This window comes from Rhamphochromis longiceps, linkage group LG20 (assembly GCF_057381845.1).
Source record: "Rhamphochromis longiceps isolate RC_006_pf linkage group LG20, R_longiceps_female_GT1.1, whole genome shotgun sequence".
NCBI classification, from domain to species: Eukaryota; Metazoa; Chordata; class Actinopteri; order Cichliformes; family Cichlidae; genus Rhamphochromis; species Rhamphochromis longiceps.
In genome coordinates, this window is record NC_140576.1 from 15,646,583 (window position 1) to 15,672,804 (window position 26,222).

Consider the following 26,222-nt stretch of genomic DNA (forward strand, 5'->3'; position numbering starts at 1 on the left):
TCTTCAGCCGCTCTGTGGCTGAATGCAACCAAACCACGCGAAACAGCGCCACCTTCCGTTTGTTGTGTCACGCACACGTGTTTATTCACGTGCATATGGAAGTTATAGCTAATGATATTATAAAGCAGGATGGGCATCTAAAGTTCTCACAGTCAAAATGTGTCATCAACACGCTGGTTGCTCTGTTCTGATTAGTTCCCAGTGACAGCAAGTAGGCACCAGCAGAAATAAGGCTCAATGTGATGATGCTAAATGAATGAATTTCAGCCTTAAGTGTATTATGTCCACCTGCACTTTCACTAGTCTGACTTGGCATTATTTTGAAGGTGTCCTTCTGTGTTTAGGTCGTACAGATGTTTTATAGATGAGGAATGAAAACTGCATTTTTTTAAAGTATTTTCCAAGTGCTGTTAAACAGAGCAAGAATTTTTTTTTAAAAATTCAGCTTTTCCAAACATCTTAGATTTATTGTGGATGCTCACATTATTTTGTTGTGTGCACAGAAACTGCACCAAAAACAAAAACTACTAGGGTCAAAACTATCAGCCCCCTGTTGCTAATAGTCGACTGTAATTCATTTTTGCTGAATAACAGACTGCAGTTGTTTCCCTGAGCAATCTTAGCCCATTCTTCTTTGGAAACTCTCTCAGATGTAATGGTTTCCTGGTATAGACCTTGGTCTTCAGTTAACCTCACTTCATTTTCAATGGCAGACAAGTCAGTCACTTTGGTCTTCTGGAGTTAGTTCTTCACCACCTCCAGAAGAGCAAAAGAGCAACACGCGTTTTGAATCGTTACATTTGAAGACACAGTGACGACCAACACCCAGTTTTTCCACACACTAAAACTTTCCCACAGCACAACACCACCAGGTTTCACTGTGGGGACGCTGCTCTCCCTTCATTCACCAAACATACGTCGTCTCTGTGATTTAAAAAAACTGCAGAATCTTTCTCCAGGTTGTCCTCCACATACTGTATACTGACTTAAAGGTCTCTTCTGCAGTGGAGTTTGGTTTTTTTTTGGTCTGCAACCTCATAGTCCATTCCTGTGTAGAGATCTTCTGTGTATCTCCTGCTTCGTGAACATCAACAATTCTTTTTCTCAAGTCTAAACCGAGTTTCACTTTTGGCGCAATGCTCGCTCAAAGCCTGCCGTTTATGCACAGAGAGAAGACTGCAGGCACCGGTGTCTTTAACTCTCAAAACTGTTTTTATTTATATTAACCATTTATATGCATCCACAGCAACATTCTTAATGATCCCCACATTATATACGCAGTCCATTACAAAGGAGGGTGAGAACATGATGCTAGACAACTTACAGGAAACAGAAGTAATGAAACGCAGCAAGAGGGGGTGAGGGTACATCTGACGAGGGGCTCGGGTTACATGCAGCCATGCACATTTCAATTTATACTGAAGCCTTTAGACAAAGCATCCACAGGAATGAAAAAACTAAACAAGTACAAAAAAATGAACAAAGCTAGAGAAAGTGAAGCTAAATCAAGTTTAGAAAGCAACGGGACAGAAAAAGTGTGTGCTCACTGTATTAAAAACAAAACACTTAAAAAAAAAAAAAAAAAAAAAAAAGGTGGGTCAGCACCATCTCATGTTTTCCTTAATGTGATGCTACAATTCCAGTCCATCTTGAATACACCACCACAAACAAATCAAACCAGGCAACTCAAACTTTAAAAGGAAAAAAACAAAAACAAACAACACATTTATATTACGACAATCATCAAAGTGTCCAAATATCCCCTAATAATCGACCACAGGTCTGGTTAATGTTAGCAAGAGCCGGTTTTTAGCTTGAAACCAGACCACAAGGTGCTTTGGTGCGTGGACACCCTCTCTCTGGTAGGTGGTTGTTAGGTGGTGGAGGCGGAACTCCATTAGCAGCTGCTTTACTACTTACTGCTACTGTTAACAGGAGCTCTTAGATCATAAGTGTCCCCATATGAACTGAATGAATAAAACTACACATGTAACTTGTTAAGTCTTTTTCAATGGCTATTAATGTGAGTATATTAACAAAGGTCTGTCTCAAGTGAGTGCAGTCAAATCCTCAGACCACCTGCAGATTTTTTTGCATTGCACCCCCCGGACACCTGATTCAGATGCCGGTGTAACCAATGACGACAGATGCGTCATCAGCCGAGGAGCTGCTCCCACTTGGGGGACCTCCATGGATCTCCACTCTCCTGTCCTTTCTTTCATCAGCCCTCATACTTGTTAGTCCACTTCCTCCATGTTGCCGTAGGATGGTGCTGCACACTCGCCGGAGTGGGCAAAGAGGTCAGACGGTACCTCAGGGGTCAGCGTAGGCGGTCCTTCGGCATCCAGATCTGTCCCAAATAGCGACTGGCTAGAGGCCTGCAAAATAAACCAAGCGTTCACATTAAATCACATTGGTTCAGCATTCAGAGTGTTCATGTGTGGGCATGAAACACACAAAGACCATAAACAGATGGAAATTTTATTTTCACAAAGTTTATATATTAGAAAGCAGCATTCAGGTGGAGTTATTGAGATACATTATTGCATGGAAATTAAAATAGGTTATGATCTATTCAATACACTACTTGCAATAACTCGGTAATATTATACAGAGGCATCAAAATATAGGTTATGATTATTGTTCTTTTGCAATTAACATTTTTAAATTAGGCCCAACACACACTCACACACAAAGATAACTTTATCAGTCAAGTCCATTAAATCATTAGCCAATCAGCACTTGGAGGTCGTGCCCCCTAAAATACTTCTACAGAGTTGATTTGAGGAGACAAATTAGACAAACTAGATCAAGAACACTGTAGACAAATAAAAAAAATAAAAAAAAATAGAATAAAGACTTGAGAATTGCATATGTCTGGATCAAGTATACAGTCTGATGGTGATCTGAGTAAGGCAGAGCACATACAGGTGTACTCTGACCTGATACCAGAGGTTTCCCTGAGACCCAAATACACACTCACACACGATCATCACGGGATGACTGCAGAGCAAAGAACTGATCTGTGGACGGTGTGGAGTCTCAACAACACTTGCAAACAGTTAGTGGCTGTGGATGAAGTCGTCCAGCAACTTAAGCTGCTAAACGGAATTATTAATAAATAAATATATTTTAAAATTTTAAATTTAAAGAAGGCTCTACAAAAATACCTTTGCTTATAGCTTACAAGTAAGGAACAATTCATGTGTAACTGTCCTTTAGAGCTCCCAAATCATTCAGAATTTAACTCCATTTAAAGCAGTGCAATTTATAAACATTACATTCAGGGGCGGACAAACATGTATAGTTTTATTGTTCTGAATATACTTTAGTTAGCCGCAAACTGCTAAAAAATAAACAAAAACAAATGAACAGAAAGAAGTCCCCACCACCCACAAAAAACACAACCCCTTAACTTTTCAAAGCAGTTATGGCTTAGAGGTATTCAATAAACACACAATTTAAAAAAAAAAAATATATATATATATATATATATATATATATATATATATATATATATATATATATATATATATATATAAATAATTAGAGTGTACTACAGTACATGTAAAAGAGGACATGTTGTCTTGACAAGATCAGAAATTTTAAAAAGGCCCCGAAATTCATTTTTCTTAATTTTCAGAATACAAACTAAAAGCAGCTACACACACGGACACACACATACATATACATACAATAAGGTTTAATATTTTCTTCTTCAAGAACACATTTTCCACCCATCATACATTTCTACTGTTAAAGGACCAATGTGTAGGATTTATGGGGCTCTATAAGAATATATTAATCATTGTTTTCATTAGTGTACAAACACCTGCAAATATAAACAGATGTCTCTCAAGTCACACAGACGGGAAGACCCAAACGGTTATAATGTAGATTTGCATAGGTGCTCCAAAGAAATGGGCATTCAGTTAATTGCCATTTGGAACCTCACCACTAGATGGCCCCGAATCCTGCACGTTGATCTTTTATGAGTGTAGTGCACTGGAAACAAAAGGCGCTTTTCAGTGGGTCCTTGCTATTCTATAATGCTCCTATAAGCATCTTAAAAAGGATCCTACACAATTATCTGACTCCTGAACGCATCTAAACAGGCTCCAAAAGAGCTTTCAGGGTTTGCGCTTCAACTCCACATATACAATGTATAATTAAGGCTGTCATGGCTGATCATCTGAGAATTATTACCCAAAGTGTGACAATAAAAACTGAAACTTTCTTTAGAAATGTACAGAGCTTGAAGCCACTTTAAAACAATGCAGAGGTAATGTAGTGAGAAATCTACACCCAGTACATCATTACAGTGTGGGGGTAGCTCTCCTGCAGCTTTAAATTAGCGTCTCTCACGATGAAAGAGTCAGCAGCTGTGACTTTAACATCAGCCTGTTTAAGTCTTAATATGTGAAGTAGTGCCGAGTATTTTAAAGGGTTTAGCCACTTCAGGTATTGTGGTGCTATGTAGAACACAAATATTTTACTGGAAAAACACTAAAAACATCTCTTCTCGTTTCTACAAACAGACTTTTTTGATTTCAGGGGCGGTCCAGCACGTAAACCCAGCACTCAGCTCCAGGTGGCTTTGTAAAGAAGAGGGTAGACCAAATTGACAAACAGAGCGAGCACTGCAGTGAGCGTGCCCAGAACAAAGTATCGTACGCAGTCGTCGTCGGGATAGTCCAACATCCTCTGCCTGCGGTGCTGCTGCACCGACTGTTCGGCTCCATCTTCCTCTTCCTCGTCTCTGTTTCTCTGTGTTCGGTGTCGCCGCAGCGCAGAGAGGAACAGTCCACGGGGCCCTTCGTCGAGCCCGTCGTCTTCCTCCTCCAGTTCCCGCCATATTAGAGAGGCCTGCGATTGGCGGGAAACCTGTGTCAGCTTCTGCGAAAAGGTGCGTGTTCTAACAAATACTACGATTACACGAGAAACCTCCAAATGTGTGTACTTGCTGAGCATAGTGATTTGTACGGAGATGACACGTGTGCTCTACTGAAACTGGGACAGTGAGGAGATTGTTCTTTAAGTGGGAATCAAATTTACAGGGGCCAGAAAATAAAGGGACATCTTCAAGCTCTTCTTACTAAAAGCCCAGGTTAAGAAATGTATATTTTAACCATTTTGTTGGAAACACTGTAACATAGTATATTCTTACCAATTTAAGCAAATTTTGTGAGATTGATATGAAATTTAAGCCTGAGCCTTGAAATCTCATCTGACAGCTTCTGAAATGAAAGTAACTGAACAAAGACTGTGCAGCATTTATCCCAAAGGAACAAAGTGGAGTTTTTCACATCCGGCAGTGACATGAAGTCAGTTTTTAATAAATAATCTGTATATCATTTGCACTGTGCTCACATGGAAAGACAACTCAATGGTTCAAAGTCTCACTGATCAATACATGGCTAAAATGCTCCAGCAAAAAGGAGGACAGGAATGAAAAACAGCTTAAAAGTGAATATAAAGTCTTTAAAACACAATACTCTTCCACTAAAAACACTCACGTTATTTAGCTGTTCATTTACTTACAAGGGAATCCTTTAATATCAGAGTGCCCCCCAAGATGTATGAAAAAGGACAATAAAATGCAGATTATACATTCTCCACTTATGTCTGTGAAGGTTCTCAGTCATCCAGGTCATCGTAGTCTAAGGAGCTTGGAAAGAAAAGCGTCTGGACTTCTTTAAGTTGTGTCTTCAAGCAACCTAAAGAAGTCCAGACGCCATTCTCCACTTAATTTTATACCCATATGGATTTGGATGTCTAAGCAAGATCACTTACAATACACACTGAAATTGCTTATAATGTGTATTTCCCGCTTTTCAATTGTCCACCAGATCAACAGCAAGATTTATTAATGATAGGGAATGATATTTAAAACCCCACAAAAAACCTCAAAAGCAGTTACACTCAAGTAGTGGGAAAAAGGGAAAAGAAAAAACCCACAAAGCTAATGCCACTTGACATCTGAGCTTTGCAGAGATTAACAGTGTGTCTCATGATGGATCCATCCATTATAAACCCACTGGGCTGTTTGTCATTAACAATGTCAGAGCACAAGCTCCTCTTGTCAAGACTAATTGAACAGAAGCAGCAGTTCTCAGAGAGATTTAACACACAGGCCTGTCTCTTAACACCTGGCAAGTACTGCCAGTTCCTCATTAGTGTGACACTTATTAATATCCCAAACCCCAATGACAGATGGACTCGATACAATGTACAAAGGAATAAACATGTACAACTCCCTCATTAACCACACTGACCCAAGCTAAAATCTTCCTACAGCCCATCAACCACACTAACAGTGACAGTTCACTCACCCCCACCCAAAAAACCAGAAAAACAAAAACTACAGGAGCTCTAAGTTAGCTGTGGGAAAAATTTCCTGTCTTATTGTTATGGCTCTCTCACCTGGCTGGCAGTAGCTCCTGCAGCAGTGGGCGACTCTGCACCTACAGGCCTGAGGAAGCGTGGCGGCCTCTCCACTGGGGAGTTTCGGCGCCGGTAGAACAGAACATAAGCGTAACGCGTCACCACTTGACTCTCGTCCACCATTGTCGCGGTGCTGTCATCAAATAGACGCCAGCCTGAGAGTCAAGGAGGGAAGAGAGGCCGATAAGTGGTAGCAAGATGTCAGAGTGGAACTTATTGTATAACTTCCATATACATAAAAACAGATGCCACTGATCAGACTTACCAACATCACTGCGCTGGCTGTTCTTGTCACTTGGCAGGCGAGCGTAGGCAGTATAGTGGCCTCCTATCATTCCTCCATAGTGGTTGATGACCGCATACAAGTCATAGATAGGAGGCTGCTGCATCTCATCCTTCTGGCCAATACAGAACTTACTTAGATCTAGATTCCTGAAAGACGAGAGAGGCTAATGTTATAGAAACAAATACAGTATAGTATGATACAGTATTACTACTAATAATAGTCACACTTAGCTAAATAATTGACCAAATCTTTTTTTCATTAACATTCAAATGATGTGAAAATTAGGATACAAAAACATTTAGCTTGTATTGACCTGACTGGAAAGTCGACCATGTCATTGATCTTATCCCTCCAAATGAAACTCCTGAAGGAGAAGCGTTTGAGCTGAATGATCAAAACGTTGGGCAAACGCCACAGCAACAGTTGCTTGGAGGCCTCACGGTGCTGCTGGCACTTTGGACAGTACCTTAACACAGAGAGCAGAGATAAAGACCAGCTGATGAGACGAATGCACAGAATAATCGAATAAGACTTTTCACGTCAGGCCTGCACCGAATTTCATTTAAGAAGTTTCAACTATGAAGTTCACTAATGTATCTCTTAGCACAGTGTAGAGTAATAAAGTACTGGGCAAATGTTATGTCCTAATCCAATTTTACGCAGCAGACACCTGTTTACTTATGTTCACTATGATTCAGCGTTGAACTTGAACTCAGAAACTGAGAATTTTTAAAGTCTACTGGATTATTATCGTCACCATCACTACTGCAATGACTGTGGTACCTAAAGAATAATGCTGTGAAATAAACAATAAAAATACTGGTTGCCACCAGTTCTTCCCCTAGCCCAGGTATAAATTCTAGATCTTTCCCATAAAAGTTGACCTCTGAACATTGTTTAAAAACCTGAGAGCATCATTATCCAAACTCAGTTTGTTTTGTTAGTGTATGTAACTGTAGTATACTGAGTTTTTCCCTTTCGATGTATCAACATCTTTTTCTTTCTCTCTCTCATGTAATAATACACAAATAAAAGCCTCTGTTTGAATGTCTATGCAGGATCTGGAGCCCTGACACTATCCAGCTACAGACCAGGTTGTTGGTTTAAGTGTTAAGTTTAGTTCCTCTTTTTGAAGTTTGTATACAAGATGTCTCCTAGTTTAGTCGCTGCTGTCTGGGAGTGGGAAAGAGAAAGTTAAACCTGAGTTTATTGTTACACAGGCTAGACACATTTACCACTTGGTATGTTCACCAAGTTTAGAATTACATCAGACAAAGTGGAATTTGTGAATAACCTGAAAAAGAGCTACACGTCTAGAATCACAATCGATGCTACATTATTTAGAGCTCATTTCTTAAAGACTCCTACCAAGCCTCTTCAGGTGCCAGCACTTCTGGCTTGGTGAAAAGATTGAGGCACTGCTCGAGGGTGAAGTGTCCCGCTCTGGCCGTCTCACTCAGAGAACCCGGGTCTTCCTCGTACTCCAGTTCCTTGGAGCTCACCAGCACATATTCCTTTAGACGCTCGTTGTTCTTCCACACCAGCTCCAGGGTTGCATCGTCAGGTATATCTGCCAGTGCATCTTCTGCAGACGGGTTGATAGAGGAAAACATATTGATGTGTGGAACTTTTTCTGTTTTATTTTTGTAACACTAAACCTCAGAAGCCTGAAAAAGTCAAAACGCATCTTATGACAGAAAAGTCTTGAAGAGGTTTTCAATTTAGCACCATATCTTGCTAAATCAACCCAATATGGCAATGAAAAGAATAAAACTAAAGAAAATCAGTTCTGTAGAAAGTGGGGTGGTACCTCTCTCATCCAGCCTTTGCTCCTTGTTGTTTGCATCCAGCAGAGCGATGTAGAACTGACTAGCATGACCTGAAGCAGATTCACACGGATGCTGATACCCTGCGACTGCAGCTGCAGAACGTTCAAGAAGTTTAAATAAGAAGGCAAGAAAAAAAAAAAAAAAAAGGCAAATCACCAAAATAATGAAGAATCTGTACAATACATTTACCTTCTGGCCGCACAGCCTTCTCACAGGACGTCTCTTTTTCAGCATGAGGGTCCAGAAAGCAACAAGAAGCAGAAGAGAGTGACTCGGAGAACCCTGAATCTGTGGTCCGTGTGGTGGAGAGGGACGTCTGGGAAGAGGAGAGGGACTCCGAGTCCCCTGAGTGGATGGCTGAGGCCTGAGCATACTCTGCCTGGGATTCAGGCAGCGAAGCGTGGCTCTCCAGCTCCAAGTTACCTGCTCCTACAGTACTGCTACCACCCACAGCTTCATCCTCCAGTCCAGGACCGTCAGGGGAGCCTGCTGGCACTGGAGGGAGGTCTACTCGGGACTGTGATGTTTCAGGGGATGTTCTGCCTGACTGGAAAGGAGGCTGGAACACGTTGACTGAAAACCTGCACACAGAGAGACAGTAAAGGTTATACTAAAAGTTCACATTTTAGTATGTTCACATAATATTCATTATTAAATGCCATAAACATTAAACTCTGATTATTTTACATCAAAAAGCACAAGCGTTGACTGAAAAGACATTCAGAACTTTTTTTTTTTTTTGTCATACTCTGAGCATCAAAAATGTTTCTGGGTGTTCACAGATCCATCTGTGTAGCTGGCACAGAGAAAATACAAAGTACAGCCAGGGGGATCTGATTATTGCTCAAGTTTCCAGCATTAAGACAGTGACAGGGGAAAAAAGGAAAATAGAGAAACTAAGTTGAATGAAAATCATTTTATAAAAGTAAACTAGAATCCTTTATTAATGACTTTTTGAGCTTTAGCAGTGGAGCATGACAGAAAAGGATTTGCTAACACCTACATAAAAATCATACTTCTTTATTCCATGAGAGAATATGGAATGGGCCAGAGAGCAGCCAAGTGTTAAAAGATGAAAAGCAAATAAATAAATATTTGTAGAAAAAGAGGAAAAGTAAAGGTCAAATAGATTGAAATGAATAGAAGACTGTCAGACATGCGTACTTTACGCCACAGACATGTAGACAGACGTGTAATACAAAGAAACAATGCTGGTAGCAAACTTTGCTGCATATTTCAGCAGCATTTAATATGAACAGTTTATTAAAAATGTGATTAACAGTTACAAATGGCCCTTACATACATGAAGAATTTGTTTAGACACCATCCGCTACCTCCTTGTCTTTGTTTATACTTTTAGAATCGTCAAGTAGTTTGAGTTTTTTCTTCCATTAATCAAGTAAAACGAATTCCCAGGACCATCTCTAATTCAGACACGTCACAGCAAATTTAATATTAGTAAATCGAACACGATGACTTTGAAATAAAAGTGACTGTGTACCTGGAATAACCCTCTAGAAGCTGGACGAGCCGGGAATATGAGAGTCGAGACTCTGGGACACTGACCAGGAAAGGCAGGCCCACGTTCTCTGTGTTGGGTCGACACAGACTTTTGTGGTTGGGCCAGTGGGTTCTCTGACACACTCTGGAGAAACAAGAGCAGAAGAGTTAACATGTGAGGAAGTACAGAAATTTTATTGCTAACATATAATCTGCAGTTTTATCATTTATTTCTTATAGCATTTGATATTGTATTAAAGATGTTTATTAAAGTTAATTCCACCATGTTAACCTTTTATTACAGGTACAGCCAGAAGTATTTCATACACATTGCATGATTGTGCTCATTCAGAGTTGATGTTCAGTCTCAGTTTATTGAAGGTTTCAAGCTTTGTGAAGCGCTATGACTTCACAATCTATTGTGTAAAAGACTTAGAACATAGAAGGCCGCTACACGCTTATAATACATATAGTACATATAATCTAGGAACAGGCTTGAGCGAAGGCCTGAATGTATTCAGCTTCTTGTTGCAACCTGTGGCATTTGAGTTTACTTAGTAACAGGTGACAGAAGATGGGTCAACAGGAGGACAAGTCAACGGGTATCTCCAGGGCCTGAAATTATCACCTTATTTGGGATGTTAGAAAGAGGAACTTCTGTGTCTGACTTTAGCTCTAAAATTGTTTCATTGTCTGTACAAGATGCAAATGATGTTCTTAGAAATACAAAAATATGTTATAGAACGCAAGAGGGGGCGTCAAACCCTGATGATATATAAACCATTCTCTGTGTATTTTTGGCAGAAGACATATGCTGATGTTTTCTCTCCTGTGTGTTAATAAACTCATTGTTTGACTGCACTCTTCTGGGCCTCTGTGGTTTGTGTCACTGCTCTACATTGATTGATTTCGCAACACATGTTCATAGAAAAGTTAACCGACTGAATTAATAACATGATATGGGAGTCACTTTCTTCCAGGCAATCCCTTGGAAAGTTCTTAATCAGCTATTTACAGTTGGAAAAAACATGTTTTGGAAAACTTACTGATTGCAGTAGCCAACGCGATAGCAGCGAGTGCAACGCTTCAGTTTGTCTTCTTCAGACACCGGAGGCTTCAGGCAGGCAGCACATTTGGAGATGGGGATATTGGGGACCTGAAGTTTCTGCAGAGCAAACACAAGGCTGTTAAAATATTTGTAGTCACATATTTCACAGGTTTTCAAAATGTAAAAGCGAGATTTATACCTGCTGCACTTTGAACAATACCACTCTCTCTTTGGCCAGGTCTTTGGAAAGCACCTCAAAACAGAATAACATGTCAGAGGAGGACACTGTGTCCAGGGAGTGGGTAGGCAGGAACATTCGCTGGAAGCGGTTCTTTCCCACCTGAGATGGGGGGGAAGAGAAAAAGTGTCCTTGAGAAAGTCACCTCTAAATGTCTGCGGTATTATACAACTCTCCCTCCTTTCCACGACACTGTTAAAGGACATTTTAAAATGTCTAACCTCGGCCAGTCTGAGGTTCTCGGGTTTGACCCTCACACTTCTAGAAATAGATTCCAGGACTTCAGCAGTACTGGAGCTCTCCTTGCTTACACTCACTAAAAACTGACACATACAGATGAATATTCATTAACAGGTCACAAGAGACACCTTTGAATTTCAGCACTTAATAATTGATGCAGAACTGCAAAGCTGTTTCTTATCTTACCTTGATGGGTTTTTTATGAGGTTCCTTAGCGAAGTAGAAAACTGAGAGCACCTTTTGTTTCTGTGGCAACGGCACGGGCAGGTAGAGGAAGGGGTCAAAGGTGATAGATACCTGAAAAAGAGGACAGAGATGTCAATGTCAATAAACAGAAACCAAACATGTGTGTTTGTGGGGTGGGGGTGGGGGGTGGGGGACTGAAAAATTGTGTTATTGTGTTACCTTAGAGCATGTGGGACACACCAGTTTGGACTTGAACTGACCCTGAAACAGATCTACTATAAAGGAGTCATTCCGCATCTTGTGCCTCTGCCATGCTTCCTCTGCCACCACCTGCACCAACAACAAAAAAACAAAACAAAACATCAGGTCAAGGTTTGACAAAATTCTAGCAGGAAACAGTTACCATTTAATCTCATCACATTAGCCAAAGAAGAAAACTAACTTCGTCTAGCCGCCCGTCAGAGTCGACCGTTTCTGTGTAAGGTTTGTTCTGGATGCGGTTCAAGTCCTCGTGGAGTCCGTCCAGCAGGAATGCCATGAACTCCTGGGCATCGTGCTGGGCGTAACCAGTAAACTGACTTGCTTTACTTGCCACAATTGCCTGTGTGTTTGCAAACAGATGGAGAAAATGAAGGCAGATTGAAAACTTCCAGAGAAAAATTGCTGTAGAAGAGGAGAAGATCTCAGGAAAATCTCAGGGTGCCGCTTTTGTACCTTGAGTTTTGAGGGCTGGAAGGCGTGGTGCGTTCCTTTCCAAAGAGCCCTGAGCAGCACAGCAAAGCTGATGGCTAGCCTGCCTCCTGTTCCCAGTGGATTAGTGCAGTTGATTTCTGCCTCAAAGGCTCGGTCTGTGGGGAAACAGAAAATACAGGAATGCAAAAAGATAATATTTTCTATCAACCTTTGGCGAATTACATTGTTTCCAAGGAACTAGGTGACCCAGATTTTCAGTGCTCTAAATGCTTCAAGTCCACAAACTTCTGCAGTTGTAGCTAATGGAGATAAATCCTGTGGAAGTTCCTGAGCACTCATTAAGCCTGCCCCTGTGGGCCATGACGTTGTACCAAAGCCATAATAAAACATAGCCTGTTTTACTTTTCAACACAAAAACCCAACAACACGGTGCTCTTCTTGGCAACAGCATTAAAGATGAAGTAAATTATCCCTTTGGGTGTGCATTAGAGCAGCATTTATTAAAACAGTGCTGAATTATAAATGTATTCCTGTATTATTTTTAAGAGGTAAAAAGAGTAAATCCATTATTTACCATGAAAGTAATCCCTGAGTTCTCTGGTGTTGGACAGGGACTGAATGACGCTGTTCATGAAGCAGGTGTTTCCGAGGTTGACCAACCCTGTAAAACCAGGCAAGCACACCTTCTTCTCTTCCTCTTCCTCATGGCGCTCGCTGCTGGCCGGAGGTGCGTGGGTCATGGGCTGCACCATGCAGGTAGGCTTAGGCTGGGAAACACACACTGTCATTTACTCTAGTTGTATATGTTTGTATTTGTACTTTTATTAGCCTCACTTAATAACTATTCACTCATCCAGACTCTATGGTGTCACCTCTGCTGCTGTCAGCTCTTATGACACACGTGGACCAAATGATAATAAAACCACTAGAAGTAAAAACAATATAACAATAGTAGTACGGTACACAGTTTCAAGTCTATATGGGTATTCATTAATCCATTCACCATGGTAACAGTAGGCTCTGGCTTGGTAATAGCAACGTGCTCAGAGACTGTGCGTGGAGCCACAGAGTCCAAACCCCCATCTTCCACTCTGGTTGGGGCCTTGGGTTTTTCTTCCCCAACCCGCGGAGGCTCCTCCTTGGCTGGGAGGTTGTGCTGACTGCTGCCTGGCTGGCTCTTCTCCATGCAGGCAGGGCTGGAGGGCACAGCGACCTTAGCGCCACCCACTGCACCTTAAACAGAGGACAATAGAGGTTGTGGTTAGAAAATGAAGCTCATCAGCAAGAGATGTGACAGGAATAATAAATATAGTTTTGCAGCAATATTCATTTACATGCCACGTTACAGAGGTCAAATTCCTGTACCTGAAAAACCCACATGCATTTGTCTCAACCACAAACAGTAAAGAAAAAACACTAACAAAAGACAACAAACTGCCCTAAATTCAAGCAATAAGTGCTGGTCATCTTTATTGTGGAACTTCTCTGGATTATCATGTCCAAAAATCCTGCAGAACAAAACCAAAGACTTTATCTAATGTTGACAAGTAGAAGCCTGGCAGCAGACCTTGTGTGGCTTGGGCCTCCAGGCCCCCCCAGCGTTGGCTGTGCCTCTTCTTCAGAGTGATGTCCAGACGGGAGGGAGTGAAGGCGTAGCTGCACAACTCAGGCTGGATCAGATTCCTGAATCACAGGAAGGAGAGTACACAGGTCAGATTGTAAAGGCAAAAAGAAGTTCAGGGAGGTGAGTGATCTACGAGAATGTCATCAGTGCAACATTCCCACTTTGTTATTCATCACGTAATGTCTGGAAGACATTTATAACATTCCAGATATTAAACATATTTATGTTGTCCGCACCACTTCCATTTGTGCCGAGTGCTTAAACCCGTAAAAAGAAACCACAGATAAGGAAGTTTGATTCCACAAGTTTCCTTAAATGTGGTGACAGGTTCTACCTTATAAGTTTGATGTCTTTGCCCTGATTTAACCCTAGTGATTTAGCACTCTTGTTTCTTCATGGCTAATTAGGCTGTTCCAATTAGTTAGATACTGATGAAGCTAGCCGTGATTCCTGGAACAGCTCAGTATATCTGTACAGTTAGCCCACACATCTACACAGAAAAACATTCCGGTGTTGCGCTCTTCACCTGCTCATTTTAAGATTCTGGTTTCTAAGCAAGAACAAGCAAACTCCAACAGTACCTGAGTTTGACTTGCCACTTGAAGACTGTGTTCGGTCCACAATCTGAATGAAGCCGCAGAAAGCTGACATCACTGTAAAGGAAAGCCAAAGGAAGGTCAATCACTCGCTGCTCTTTCGAGACTGGCCAAAAGGAAGCCACATGCTTTATTAGTAGATATTCATGGTCATAACCTTGTCTGGAAGATGAGGGTGAAGTCCTGTTCCCTGAAGATGACTCTGGCTGTATCCCTGCAGATCCCCTTCAGGTAAACATTGACCACCATCAAGTCTGTGCCCTTCTCATATGAATCATTCTTCACATACTGCAGGTTTACCATGGGCTCTGGGGCTGTGGGAAGTTTGGACAAAGTATTAACAAAAAGAAGTTATTTGAGGTGGTTTGTGCATCTGAATAGCATGCCTAATATGATCCCAGGAAAGGTGTTTAAGGTGTGCGGGACAGGTCCTGGTTGAGAGCCAAGGTTATCTCACAGCTGGCTTGGAACCAAAGATTTTAAATGTTTTCAGCATTTATATGTTGCAGTTGTGATCTTTGGTCATAAACCAGTTTCAAGAAGAAGAAAAGTTAGTGAGACTAAAAGAGAATTTTGGAAGGTGCCAAATTTTGGAATTTACTATTTTCACCTTCAATTATACGCTAAATAAATAAATAAATATTACACTTAATAATCACAGTATAACAAAGTCAGTCAAACGGGGGGGGGGGGGGGGGGGGGGGAATCAACCTATGAAATGATCTCACCTGCTTTTGTGCAAAAACAACAAGTGCACCGTAGAGGCAACAACCGAACCTAAGAAAGTGATTGGTTTTACAGGTATACCACTGCTCTCTTACTCCAGCTGACTGATTTTTCCTCTACCTCTACTTTTTGCCACTGTCTTTGCACTGCACTGGTAGCATGACACAGTACATGTTGCATGGATAGTCCAGCTTCCCCAGATTAGCACATTGGTGCTGTTATGATAGTGTTCTCCAAGCCTCCCAGCACTGTCTTAAGAATGGATGAGACTCCAAGAGATGATCCATTACTCAAGGACAGCTGGACAGGGTTGTACACATTTCTAACCAAACTGTCAAAACAGACACTATGAGTGTGGCATGAGGGTCTTTAGTGGGACTTGTGCTAACGGAGAACCCTGGCTTGTCAACCAATATGAATGCACTACAGGTACTATGACCTGTCGCTGGTGACAAGGTTACTAGCAAAAAGCAAAGCTAGAGAAAAATCAGCAAATAGGGGACGAGGAAAGAGCAATGGTTTGGCTTCCACATGCAAAAACATTCCCCTTTTTGGAGTGGTCCTCTTGTTGCCTTTCCAGTGCATCTGCTCTCCTTTTGTTTGCACCAAAGCAGGTGAAATGGATTCCCAATGGTTTACACCTCCTCACTGAGCAAACCGATGTCCCCGAAATTGACTGATTGTGTGTTAAACTGTTCCCTTAACCTTTTTCAGAAGCGCATTTAAGCACCATATACAACTAACCATCCAGTTGCTTCATTTCCAGTAGCGGCTCCTCCTTCGACTGGTCCCGCTTCTCCTCATCGTCACAGCTGCTCTTCGTTTGGGCAACACCTGGGGGCTGGCTTTGCTTGGCTGGCATTCCCATCGCCTCTACTGGTACCACTTCCATATCTCCAAGCTGCTGACAAATCAGAGGATCCTGCTCTGATTCCTGCTCAACAGGTTTTCCAGCTGGCTCAGAGTCTGTTCTGTCTCCCAGCCTTTGGGGAGAAGTCGAATTCATTTCCTTGTTGAAGGCGACAGGTTTAACACAGTCACTGGTGCTAACAGGAGCTGCTGGCTGGCTCACACTGACATGTGTTGTTGCACCAGACTGGTCTGATGACTGGTTTTGCTTCTCAGCCAACTGAAAAAATACAAATAAATTAATACATTTAAAAAAAACAAAAACAAAACAGGAGACATTTTAAAAATGAAAGAGCAACGTTCACTCCCAAAGTCCCCATAGGAAAAGGAGACTAAATGAATATCTATGAGCTACAGATTTTTCACATTTGAGAGGGTATACACAGCACCCTCTAGTCCTCTTATTACAGCAGTGACCAAAAACAAAGGATGCCATATACAGCTGATTATCCAGTGAGATCTAAAGTATCTGCAAAGTTACTTTTGTGACCTTAGCTGTATGAAAACACGCCAATACACATGAGCAGACAGTCCTCTCATGTCTCACTTACTGCTCTTTATCTGGCAGGCTGTTGTCTGGTGACAGGTTTAGATGGCATCTGTTAGTATGTTGTGTAAAAATATTTCATAAAATTACAAATCTCTCCCAAGCTCCAGGGACACTTGGAAAAAGGGAGCCCACACATGGCAGATGGTGTTACTGGCTGTAATCGAATTAAATCCTAGTACTGGGTGATGTGTGGAAATAATCTGCAATTTTAGTCTTTAAATGAGTCAGAGTTGGGAAATTATTTAAATTAAAAAAAAAAAAAAAGTTTAATCATTTTAAATATTATTAAATATGGAAATATATTATTTCTATTTATTGGGTTCTGCATGATTTTGGGCTCATTCAGAATACGTCACATCCGCCTGACAGCTGTGTGTGACTATAAACACAATAAAAGAAAACAGCAATACTGTTGCTGGGGTAGCTAAGTGGCTGTGTAAAATAGAGATAGTACAATACAGACAGCTCTTTACCGTTGTGTGTTCACACTGTTTTGGTGTTTGTGAATTTTTTTATTTCCCTGCCAGAGGAATCAAGTTTTTCTAACAGTTGGCAGGTTTCTTGCTTACAGGACAGTTAACAGCTCAGCTTACTGGAGTAAGTCAACTGTATCCAGTTATTTAAGGGCATGTAAAGAAACTGAATTATAAATCACAATATTATAGCTAATCTCACCTGAGTTCTGTTGGTAAGGGTGGAAGCAGCTGCTTCTGCTCCCTGTTTCTGTCCGCTGCCACGAGTCTCAGATCTGTTGTCTCCACTTTTCCGTTCCGTCTGTGGGCTCCGACCAGCGGGCAGGTGGGCACAGGTGGATTTCCCGTTAGCTGCTGTAGACATCACAGATGGCAGGTCGGCTGATGCAGCGTCCTTAGAGGTCTTAGGCAGCCGTACAACTGTGCGTTTGGCACTAGGTTCCTGATGCGGTTGCTCTGCTTTCGTGACGGTAACAGGCTTGCTGCTGGTGGTGGAGCCATCTCCAGCTGTGCTTTTAACACCTGCAGAGTCCGTAGTGGCCTTTTCACCCGTCAGTTTAGTTTTCAGGCTGCGTTTGACACATGATTTGCTAACACCGCGTCTTGACTCGCTGTGTGCAGGTGACGAGGGAGGCTGGGGCTGGAGATGTGGAGTTTTCTCTGATGACTCCAAGGCAACGGGCTTCATGTCTGGTTTGGTCTCTATGGATACTGCCTCCTTCTTTTTATTTGACTAAAGCAGAGGAGAGGAGCCAGAAGAAAAACACAGGGCTTACTTAAAGCTTCAATGTGCAAGACTCTCCTTCAAAGATTAAATAACAGTCACGTCTGGGCAAAATGTTTTTCTAAACGTGGTGCAGATCCCTTATAACAAGTACAGTGTGTTGCTTGCAGGCTAGCATACTTACCTCAGTTTAATTTAATATTCTTTTAAACTTGTTTTGAATGAGCGATGAACAATTTTATGCGACTCACCTTTAGAGAAGGCCAGATGTGGAAAGGAATCTTTTTGTGCATGATGAGATGGAGGAAGCCTCCCTTTTCCTTATACTGGACTTTGCTACATGAGGCCTCGATTTCCTCCTGCAGCTGGCAGCTCCATTGCCGTCCATCTGAAGAATGAGAATGCACCGATTTTAATAGACCACAGCTCTACCTACAGTATCATTTCAAATAGAATAACTGCAATAAATCCAAGATATAAACCAAAGGATTAAGTTTAAAGTCCAAATTCCAGAGTTTGAAGGCTAAACTGTACAGCTATGTACTTTTGTGGTTTTATATTTTATGACTGACCCAGCTTCTATTTTGATCTCCACTTTTATACTTTGCTGTGAATTACCTGGGAAATCCACATTGCAGTGTGTGTCTGTGAAGGTGGTGTTTATGTCCTCTATCCTCTGCACCCCCTCGCCACAGCGCAGCCTGACAGTCACTTCGTTGACATTCTGCTTCCAGTCCACAAACACATCTTGAAAAAACAAAGAAGCAGGCATATGAGTTTTAAAGATGAGCAGGAACTTGAAAATTATTCCACCCTGATCACTCAGCCTCCAGCCTGAGCCACAGTGACCCTGTTAAAACGTAAAAACTAAAAAAAAATCCTCTGGTTAAAAAGGAAATTTTAAAGTAAAAACCAATGAAGAGCACGGCATCAGTACAATGAACCCAAAGGAAAACACACTGAATGCACATGCTCACGCATTCACACAGACCACTGCGCTCATATGCTCAACTGGGTCAGTCTAGAGCACTCACGGACAGACCGAGGCAGACAGAAGGCAGTGAACTCAGCAATTACAAATGGGACATCTAAAATTATCCACCCCACACAGACTGTATTCCAAGTAAACAATTGCAAGAAGGAAAATCATCAAGTCATTTGCATGCTACCGAGCCACTTCTTCAAATGTAGACTCAACACACTAACGTGGACAAAAAGAAAGAAACAAGAAGACGTGTACCACAAGGCTCATAGCACCCAGCCTTCAAGCCTCAACTTTCCCACACTCATTTCCTCATCCAATCTCTCCCCAACTGAATCACTCCAAAAAGGTCACAAGGAACACTCAATCCCCTTCAGCTGGTGACAGTCAGATTACCAGTGTAGCTGTGCCACTCAAATGACAGGAATAAACTTGTTGACATTTGTGACAAATTGTTTGTTTTTTTTAAACACTTAACATGTGTGTTTAAGTGTATTTTTTTTGTGAATTCTCAGTATAATTAAAATTACACTACTGCAACAGTGGACTGTTACAGCCAGAATATATATACATATGAAAGGAGCAGACATGCAATCAAAGATTCTTGAACAGAAATCAATTGGAGAGCTCTCATTTGTTAAGAGCCCATAGTTGTCCTGCTCAAGCTAACAAGAGCCAATCACTATCTGAAAAAGTAAAGATATTAGCCAATCATGTTGTTGCAGTGTTGTTTGTGAAGTCCAATTGTGGGCTTAGTAAAATTGTAGATAACAGTACTTTGGCTTTTTCTTGGCTTAAAGTAACCATATTGTCAAATAGTACGGAACTTATTAAGCACTCTGATTGGATGAGAGGAGACGCCGATTATGCTAGCACCGAGTATTGTGTGGAGGTTCTGAAACTTTGCTCGTGTGTAGAATTTTATTTTTTATTTTTTGCAGTATGTCATCATATTTGACTTGTACACATTAACACACATAATACTCTCAAAGTGAAGTTTAGATTTTCTTCCCAATTTATTTTTCCCCAAAACATTTCAAAGATGGCTGCCAAGCAGCAAGAGTTTCTTTTAGAAAGATCTACAAAACTAGCAACTGGAAAAAAAATAACTTCTCAAAATCTATTTTTAATAAAGTAGCTTTTGGTTTAAGGTAAACTCATTTTGACTGTCACTACGGTTAGATCAACTACCAGCATGAATGTTGTGAACATTAAATTACATTTAATTTAAAGTGAGTCAACCAATTCAACTTAAATAGCATTTCACACTGTAATACTATTAATGAATAAAAAATGAAATGATTTAATTTGCTGTTTCCAAATACATTTTGCTTTGCATCACTGAACAGAGTTGGTGATTGTGGGTTTTGAATAATATCAAAAAATTACTGGTGCCTTTTCATGAAAAGCCTACAGCTGGTTGAGTATCTGGCAGTATCTCAGCTAGAATAACATCCCTTCACTATGAAGAAGAGGACCAGCAAGACAAATGTTCTCACATTCAGTCTCATGAGAAACCAAACAGAGCCAGAGTAGAGCTCATCTATTAACACTACAAACAGCCGCACTGACCTGAACACAGTCTAGTCTGATGAGACCCACTAAGATAACTTGCAAACAATACTTCCAGCACGACCAAGTATATATAATCAAAGCACTGATTACAGGCATGAGCTGTGCTCTACATGATCAGGTAAATGCTGTATCACTACGTTCACATCAACATGAGATCCAATATCACCTTTAAAAGCTGTTATTAGTATCAAATTATGCAGGCTTAAAACAACAACAACAACATATCGAAATGTGTGACAATATGGTAGTCACACATGCTGAAGATCAGAACACGATGGACACCAAATCAGAGACGAACAGAGTAAATGCAATTGGCAATTGGAATAGGTGCTAAAAACGGGACAATCTTCTACTATGTTCCTTCCCCCTACTGGCCAAAAAGCTGTTACTGCTGGACTAAAGTGGTTATTGAATAGAAAATAAGCACTACAGTAATAGAGCTGTAATTGTTGCAGATTACAGCTCTATTACTGTGGTGCTTATTTTAGTTGCTAGGGAGGTATCTATGCTTTGAGTCCAAATCCACGAGTACAAATACAGAAAACAAGTAAAACAAAAGGCAGGCGAATCTCACGTGTATAGTTTACAGGTATTGCCAAAGACTATAGACTTTGGAAAGAAAAAGCACTGTGAATCAATAGCTTATTTGATCAAGGGCTTATGGAAAATGTGAGAAGCTTTGCATTAGCATTTCAACCTTCAGGGACAAAATCACTCACAACTGTAACAGAGTTAAGTGATTAATACTGCTCGATCAAGACAAATAAATGATGGAGGAAAAGGAAAAAAGAAAAGGAGAAACATCAAGAAGAAAGAAACCACAAACCTAATTTACAAATCTGTGCAAAGATTATGTGGACTCAAATAAATCCTTCAGTGGTCAGACAAGAAAACTACAGCTGCTTTTGTTTTAACCTTTAAACTGGAAAAGTATTCCATTATGTTATTCCAGAAAGCATAAAACGTTTTCTTCATCTTTTAACACATTATATTCAGTATCTACTAGAAGAAGATGGTGAGTCTCAGACTGTTACATTGTCATTGCTTCTGTGAGGCTCTTTATAATCAAAACTATCCATCCTCTGCACATGTCCAAACCACCTCAGCCTTGTCTCTAAAACACTGAACTTGAGCTCTCCCTCTGATGTACTCATTCCTAATCTTGCCCATCCTGTTCTCTCTCAAAGAAAATCCAAAGACTGTCAACTCTGCCACCTCCAATTCTGTCTTGTATCACTTTGTTAGTACTACCACCTCCAAACTATACATCATAGCAGGTCTCACTACTATTTTATTAATCTACTCTTTCACTTTCACATTCCTTCTGTCACAAATCAACCCTGACACTCATCTCCAACCACTCCATTTAACCCGTTCCGTCTTCTTCAACTCTCTTGTGAAAATTATTCCACTACACAGAAAAAAGTTTAGTACTGCAAAATAAATAAAATGATGACAAACTAAAAGCTGGGCATTTACATTTACACATACGTGTGCTACCAAATTCATATAATGTAGTTGTAGTTAATATTTTATTGCTGTTATTACTGTTTTATCCGATAAAGAAGTTGCAAAGGGATAAATGCCTCAACAATATCCTAAGGACTCTAACTCCACTGCCTTGGCCTGCACCTGGTGAGTGTAGGTGGCAGGTGATTTAAGGGGGTTCTTGGAACAGCCCTTTGAGTTTGATTTAAGGACACAAACTAGGGCCAAGCAACAAATTGTATATTTATCTCAGCTACAATTGTACTATTCATTAATTATAAAAAATAAAATAATGAGCATAAAACAATTTCTTTGTTATGTTTCTGTTTGCTATGAAGATTTTGTCTTGCTCTCTGTTATAAAATCAGCACACCTCTTTCAACTACAGCCATGCACTTTGGTCTGTCTGCTTCATCTAAAGGTAAATCTAGATCACTAGTGTGTTTCTGCCTTTAGTGCATATGGTGAAGGAGGACATGCAGAGAACTGGTGTGGCAGAGGAGAATGTTAGGACAGGATGAGATGGAGGCAAAATAATCTGCTGTGGTGGATCAGCTAAAGGAACCAGAAGAAAGAAGATGACGATTACTGATTGGCTGCAGATGCTTTTGTCTCTAGATCACTGAGGGTCTCTCACCCAGAGGACTTTGTTGACATAATAAAAATGTGCTTTTTAATGTGCATCTAGAATGAAGTGAAATAATTACTGACAAAAATAACTGATCACAGCAAACAAATGAACCAGTTCTCCACAGGCTGTGGTTTGAGTAACCCTCCGGCTTACAGTGAATCTCTCACAAAGCAGAACAGGGACCACAATCACCGTCACTAGCTAAAGTTCAAGATGGTGGAATTTGAGTCACCAGGAGGATGACAAACTCCATGGAAAAGCAGCTGAATGACACCAAAGCAACACAAGTGGCCTAACCAGCTTTCATGTAGGGAAAAATAAAATACCAGGGACACGCTACAGGGGATGAGGCTACATGGTTACCTTTCAAAACAAAACATTTACCCACATTTTAAGAGTAGACATCCACAAAAAATAAAATAATGTAAAAATGCGTGTAGCTGGGACACTTTTTGTAATTCTTACCTTTCTTGACTTCTGCAATAACCCCATCCACGGCTGCAGCAGCTGCTGCCGCCGCTCTCTTGGCCTCTCTGCTTTCCTGGTTGGCCCTGTCCTTCTGCTTCTTCTTACTCGTACTGGAGGGCAAGTCTGAGCCGTTTTCTCTGCTACTGCCTCCTCTCTGCTGAGCTCCACCACGGTGGCCCACCGCCTCACTCCCGGCCACACCACTACTGCCGCTGCTGGCCATCTTCAGGCACTTGGCACTGACAGGCCGCCCGTCGCCAGAGTCACTACCACTGCTGGGGTCTGGATCTGAGGTGTGCCTCTTCCTGCCTGGCCCGGCTATCTTGGCGATGATGCTGGTCTGAACTCTCCCAGAACAGAATCAGGAAGACTAGTGAGGGATGGGGACCTAAAGCATAGACAATTCACTGTCAGTTATCATGATGTGCAATTTACAAGATGTAACAGAATATCAAACAGCTATGGGACTTGAGTAGGACACACACACCAGCAAACGCATGCACACATCCAGAGACAGGGACCTGCTGTAGAGCAGGTGTCAGATAACAGCAATGCTGAAAAAGAACATGACTATTGTGCCTTACAACAAAAAGCATATGGCTGAGCATAACATCGACTGAACCAGTCGGACATTGAGCTTTGCTCCGTTTCCTTAGCATAGCAACCGCAAGTTGCTAGCCCACAGTAAAATGACAAACAAAGGACAACAGATAAATCAGCCATTTTAGTTAGCGTTCAGTACAAACCATTTACTAAATAGCCGACCGCTGTTTATTAATCCGTATTGCTGAGCTTCCCCTTATCAAGCTAGTTAGCTTACTTACTGTAAGTTAGCCAATAACCAGCAGACTATATAGGTTCGTTTATTTTAAGGCACACGTGTTCGTGGCTGTCATGTGCCTGTAAATAATGAAGCATGCACATAGGTCTCCACGAGGCTTCAAACTAACCTTATATTCTCAAAGTCATGCTTTGGCAACTCTCTTTAAAAAACCTGCTAACCTTCAGAAGAGTAACATAATACCGTAACCCTGATGTACCTGGTCTACACTGCGAAATGTAACAATTGTTTATGTACATACCGTATCTAATTTCGCTGCTTTGACTTCTCGGGGCAGTAGTAAACAGTGGCATTACTTTCGCATACCGCCAGTAATGTTTTAATGGCTGTAGTTTATCTCCATTACCGTGTGCCCCAGCGGAGCGCCGGGCAGGTCGTCTAATCAAGCGCTGCTACAGAGCTCCGAGCAGCTAAAGTCATTAGCCTCACGCTAGCGGTAGCTCAAACCAAACGGGTTGGTACGGCTATTCAATTTAAACAAATAAGACAAGACATCTCGTGACACCTGACGAACATTAGCAGTTAAAACACTACATTCATATTAACGTAACAACATGACACTTACGGGGATTTATTATGATGCTAATTCCGTTTTAACACACAATAGCGAGCGACTTCTTTTCGTTGCCCGGCTGCTAAAGCTCCCTTCTCGGCCGCAGGCCGCTATGCTCCTACCCGAACTCGAAACCCCGTAGTCCACGGTGTTTCTAGAATCTTCTTTCCTTTAACCAGGGCCCATTTCTTCACATTTCAATTGCGAAGAAAATCAAACAAAATACAACAGCAGAAATCCTGCTCAATCCATTGGTTTCATCCGGCCTCTGCGGGGCGAGTCCTACTTTGTTTGGAGGAAATTACAGCGCTGACCGGCCAAACCTGAAACGATTGCACGGTCACTTCCTGGCTGACATGCTCACGTGATCTCTCTCTCTTTCTCTCTCGCTCTGTAACAATCTGCATTAGATTAAATTTCTCGATTTTTGATTATTATATACCACATTTATTATATTGTTCCGATGTCTAAAAAAATGTTCGAGACACTGAAAACCTTCCGAGTCATCTAAGGAGCATCCGAGAGCCTCTGTAATCAACATTTAATGGCGCTCACGACATCCTTTTGTGCACCAATATTCTCACAGAAGTTAAGGACAGAGGTCTAGATTTAGTAAGCCTTGTCCCAAATAGGTCTCCATTATCTTGTTAGACTACAGTACGTAGTAGTTTGTCTGTTTGTCTTTTCCTGAAAAATGTATGTAACTTTGGTTTTGCAGCAACTACATTTAAAGCGCACCAAGAAACAAACCCATAACTTCCAAACCTCATTACAATTTTGGCTCATTTACAAAAACTTCAAATCCAGGCAACTACAAATGGCATAAGGTAGGTATTTCAGATCAACCTCAAGTCTTTTGCTTTTGAGATCTGCCAACACTTAGTGGCAAACCTGGTAAACGGACAGCTGTAAAACTTGCAGTGCAGCAGATTCTGTCAAAAGGGCACATCAAGGACACAGACACAAAAATAGAAATGGGACATCTTGCACCACTGCAAACCCCATGCACATTGGAGCCACAAGACAGCACGGTTAGAAAACGTGGAAACTTCAAATCATTCTGCTTTGTGATAAATGTAATGAAAAAACAAACAAACAAACAAACAAACATCTACACAGATTTTTTAAAAGTTATTCATTCATCAAACTGTACACTTTAAAACTTTACAAAGGTTACTTTTGGTATTTTCATTTTGTTAAGCAGTTATCAATCATTTGGCTGCAGCTTCTAGGTGTACCAAAATCATCTGTTACACCTAGAAAAAAACAAAAAAACAAATTGGCATGCAAATAGTAAAAGAATGTATGATACTGGCAATGTAAGGCACAATTAAACAGCGTACTACACATCGCTTATTACTATGTCACTTCAATAAACAATAACTCCAAGCTCCATCACAGTATGTGTGATAAACATTCACAATCTTGGCATTTGGTTGCAATTCTTAACATTCAGTATACAGCCACCCTCCTACTCCAGGCAGCAGAGACAAACAGTTCATTATTTTTCCACATATAAATGTTTATGATTTGTTTCCCTGCTATTTTGCTTGAAGACAAACATGGTAACTGGATTCCTGACTCACACTTCATCTGTGCTTCATTGGACAATTTTATA

The 26,222-nt window shown here is 41.1% G+C and overlaps 1 protein-coding gene across 5 annotated transcripts; it reads right to left on the reverse strand.

Moving 5' to 3' along the window:
• Positions 1-1,553: 1,553 nt before the first annotated feature.
• Positions 1,554-24,960, reverse strand: usp19 (ubiquitin specific peptidase 19). Of its 5 annotated transcripts, none has more exons than XM_085393631.1 (26): positions 24,617-24,959; positions 23,208-23,598; positions 18,685-18,813; positions 18,318-18,454; positions 17,545-18,075; positions 16,155-16,539; positions 14,842-14,998; positions 14,670-14,741; positions 14,032-14,147; positions 13,468-13,691; positions 13,039-13,231; positions 12,486-12,619; positions 12,214-12,372; positions 11,991-12,101; positions 11,772-11,882; positions 11,567-11,668; positions 11,307-11,447; positions 11,106-11,224; positions 10,061-10,204; positions 8,749-9,140; positions 8,541-8,651; positions 8,099-8,315; positions 7,044-7,196; positions 6,710-6,876; positions 6,424-6,599; positions 1,554-2,378 (listed from the first exon to the last, which is right to left on the reverse strand). In XM_085393631.1, the coding sequence occupies exons 2-26, from the start codon at positions 23,431-23,433 to the stop codon at positions 2,238-2,240; spliced, it is 4,548 nt and encodes a 1,515-aa protein (XP_085249757.1). In that variant the 5' UTR covers positions 23,434-23,598; positions 24,617-24,959; the 3' UTR covers positions 1,554-2,237. The 5 variants fall into 5 exon arrangements, with proteins under 5 accessions (XP_085249757.1, XP_085249756.1, XP_085249755.1 ...); XM_085393630.1 differs by having other exon boundaries at positions 13,468-13,697; XM_085393629.1 differs by lacking the exon at positions 1,554-2,378 and adding an exon at positions 3,551-4,866 and having other exon boundaries at positions 24,617-24,960.
• Between the last annotated feature and the right edge of the window lie 1,262 nt (positions 24,961-26,222).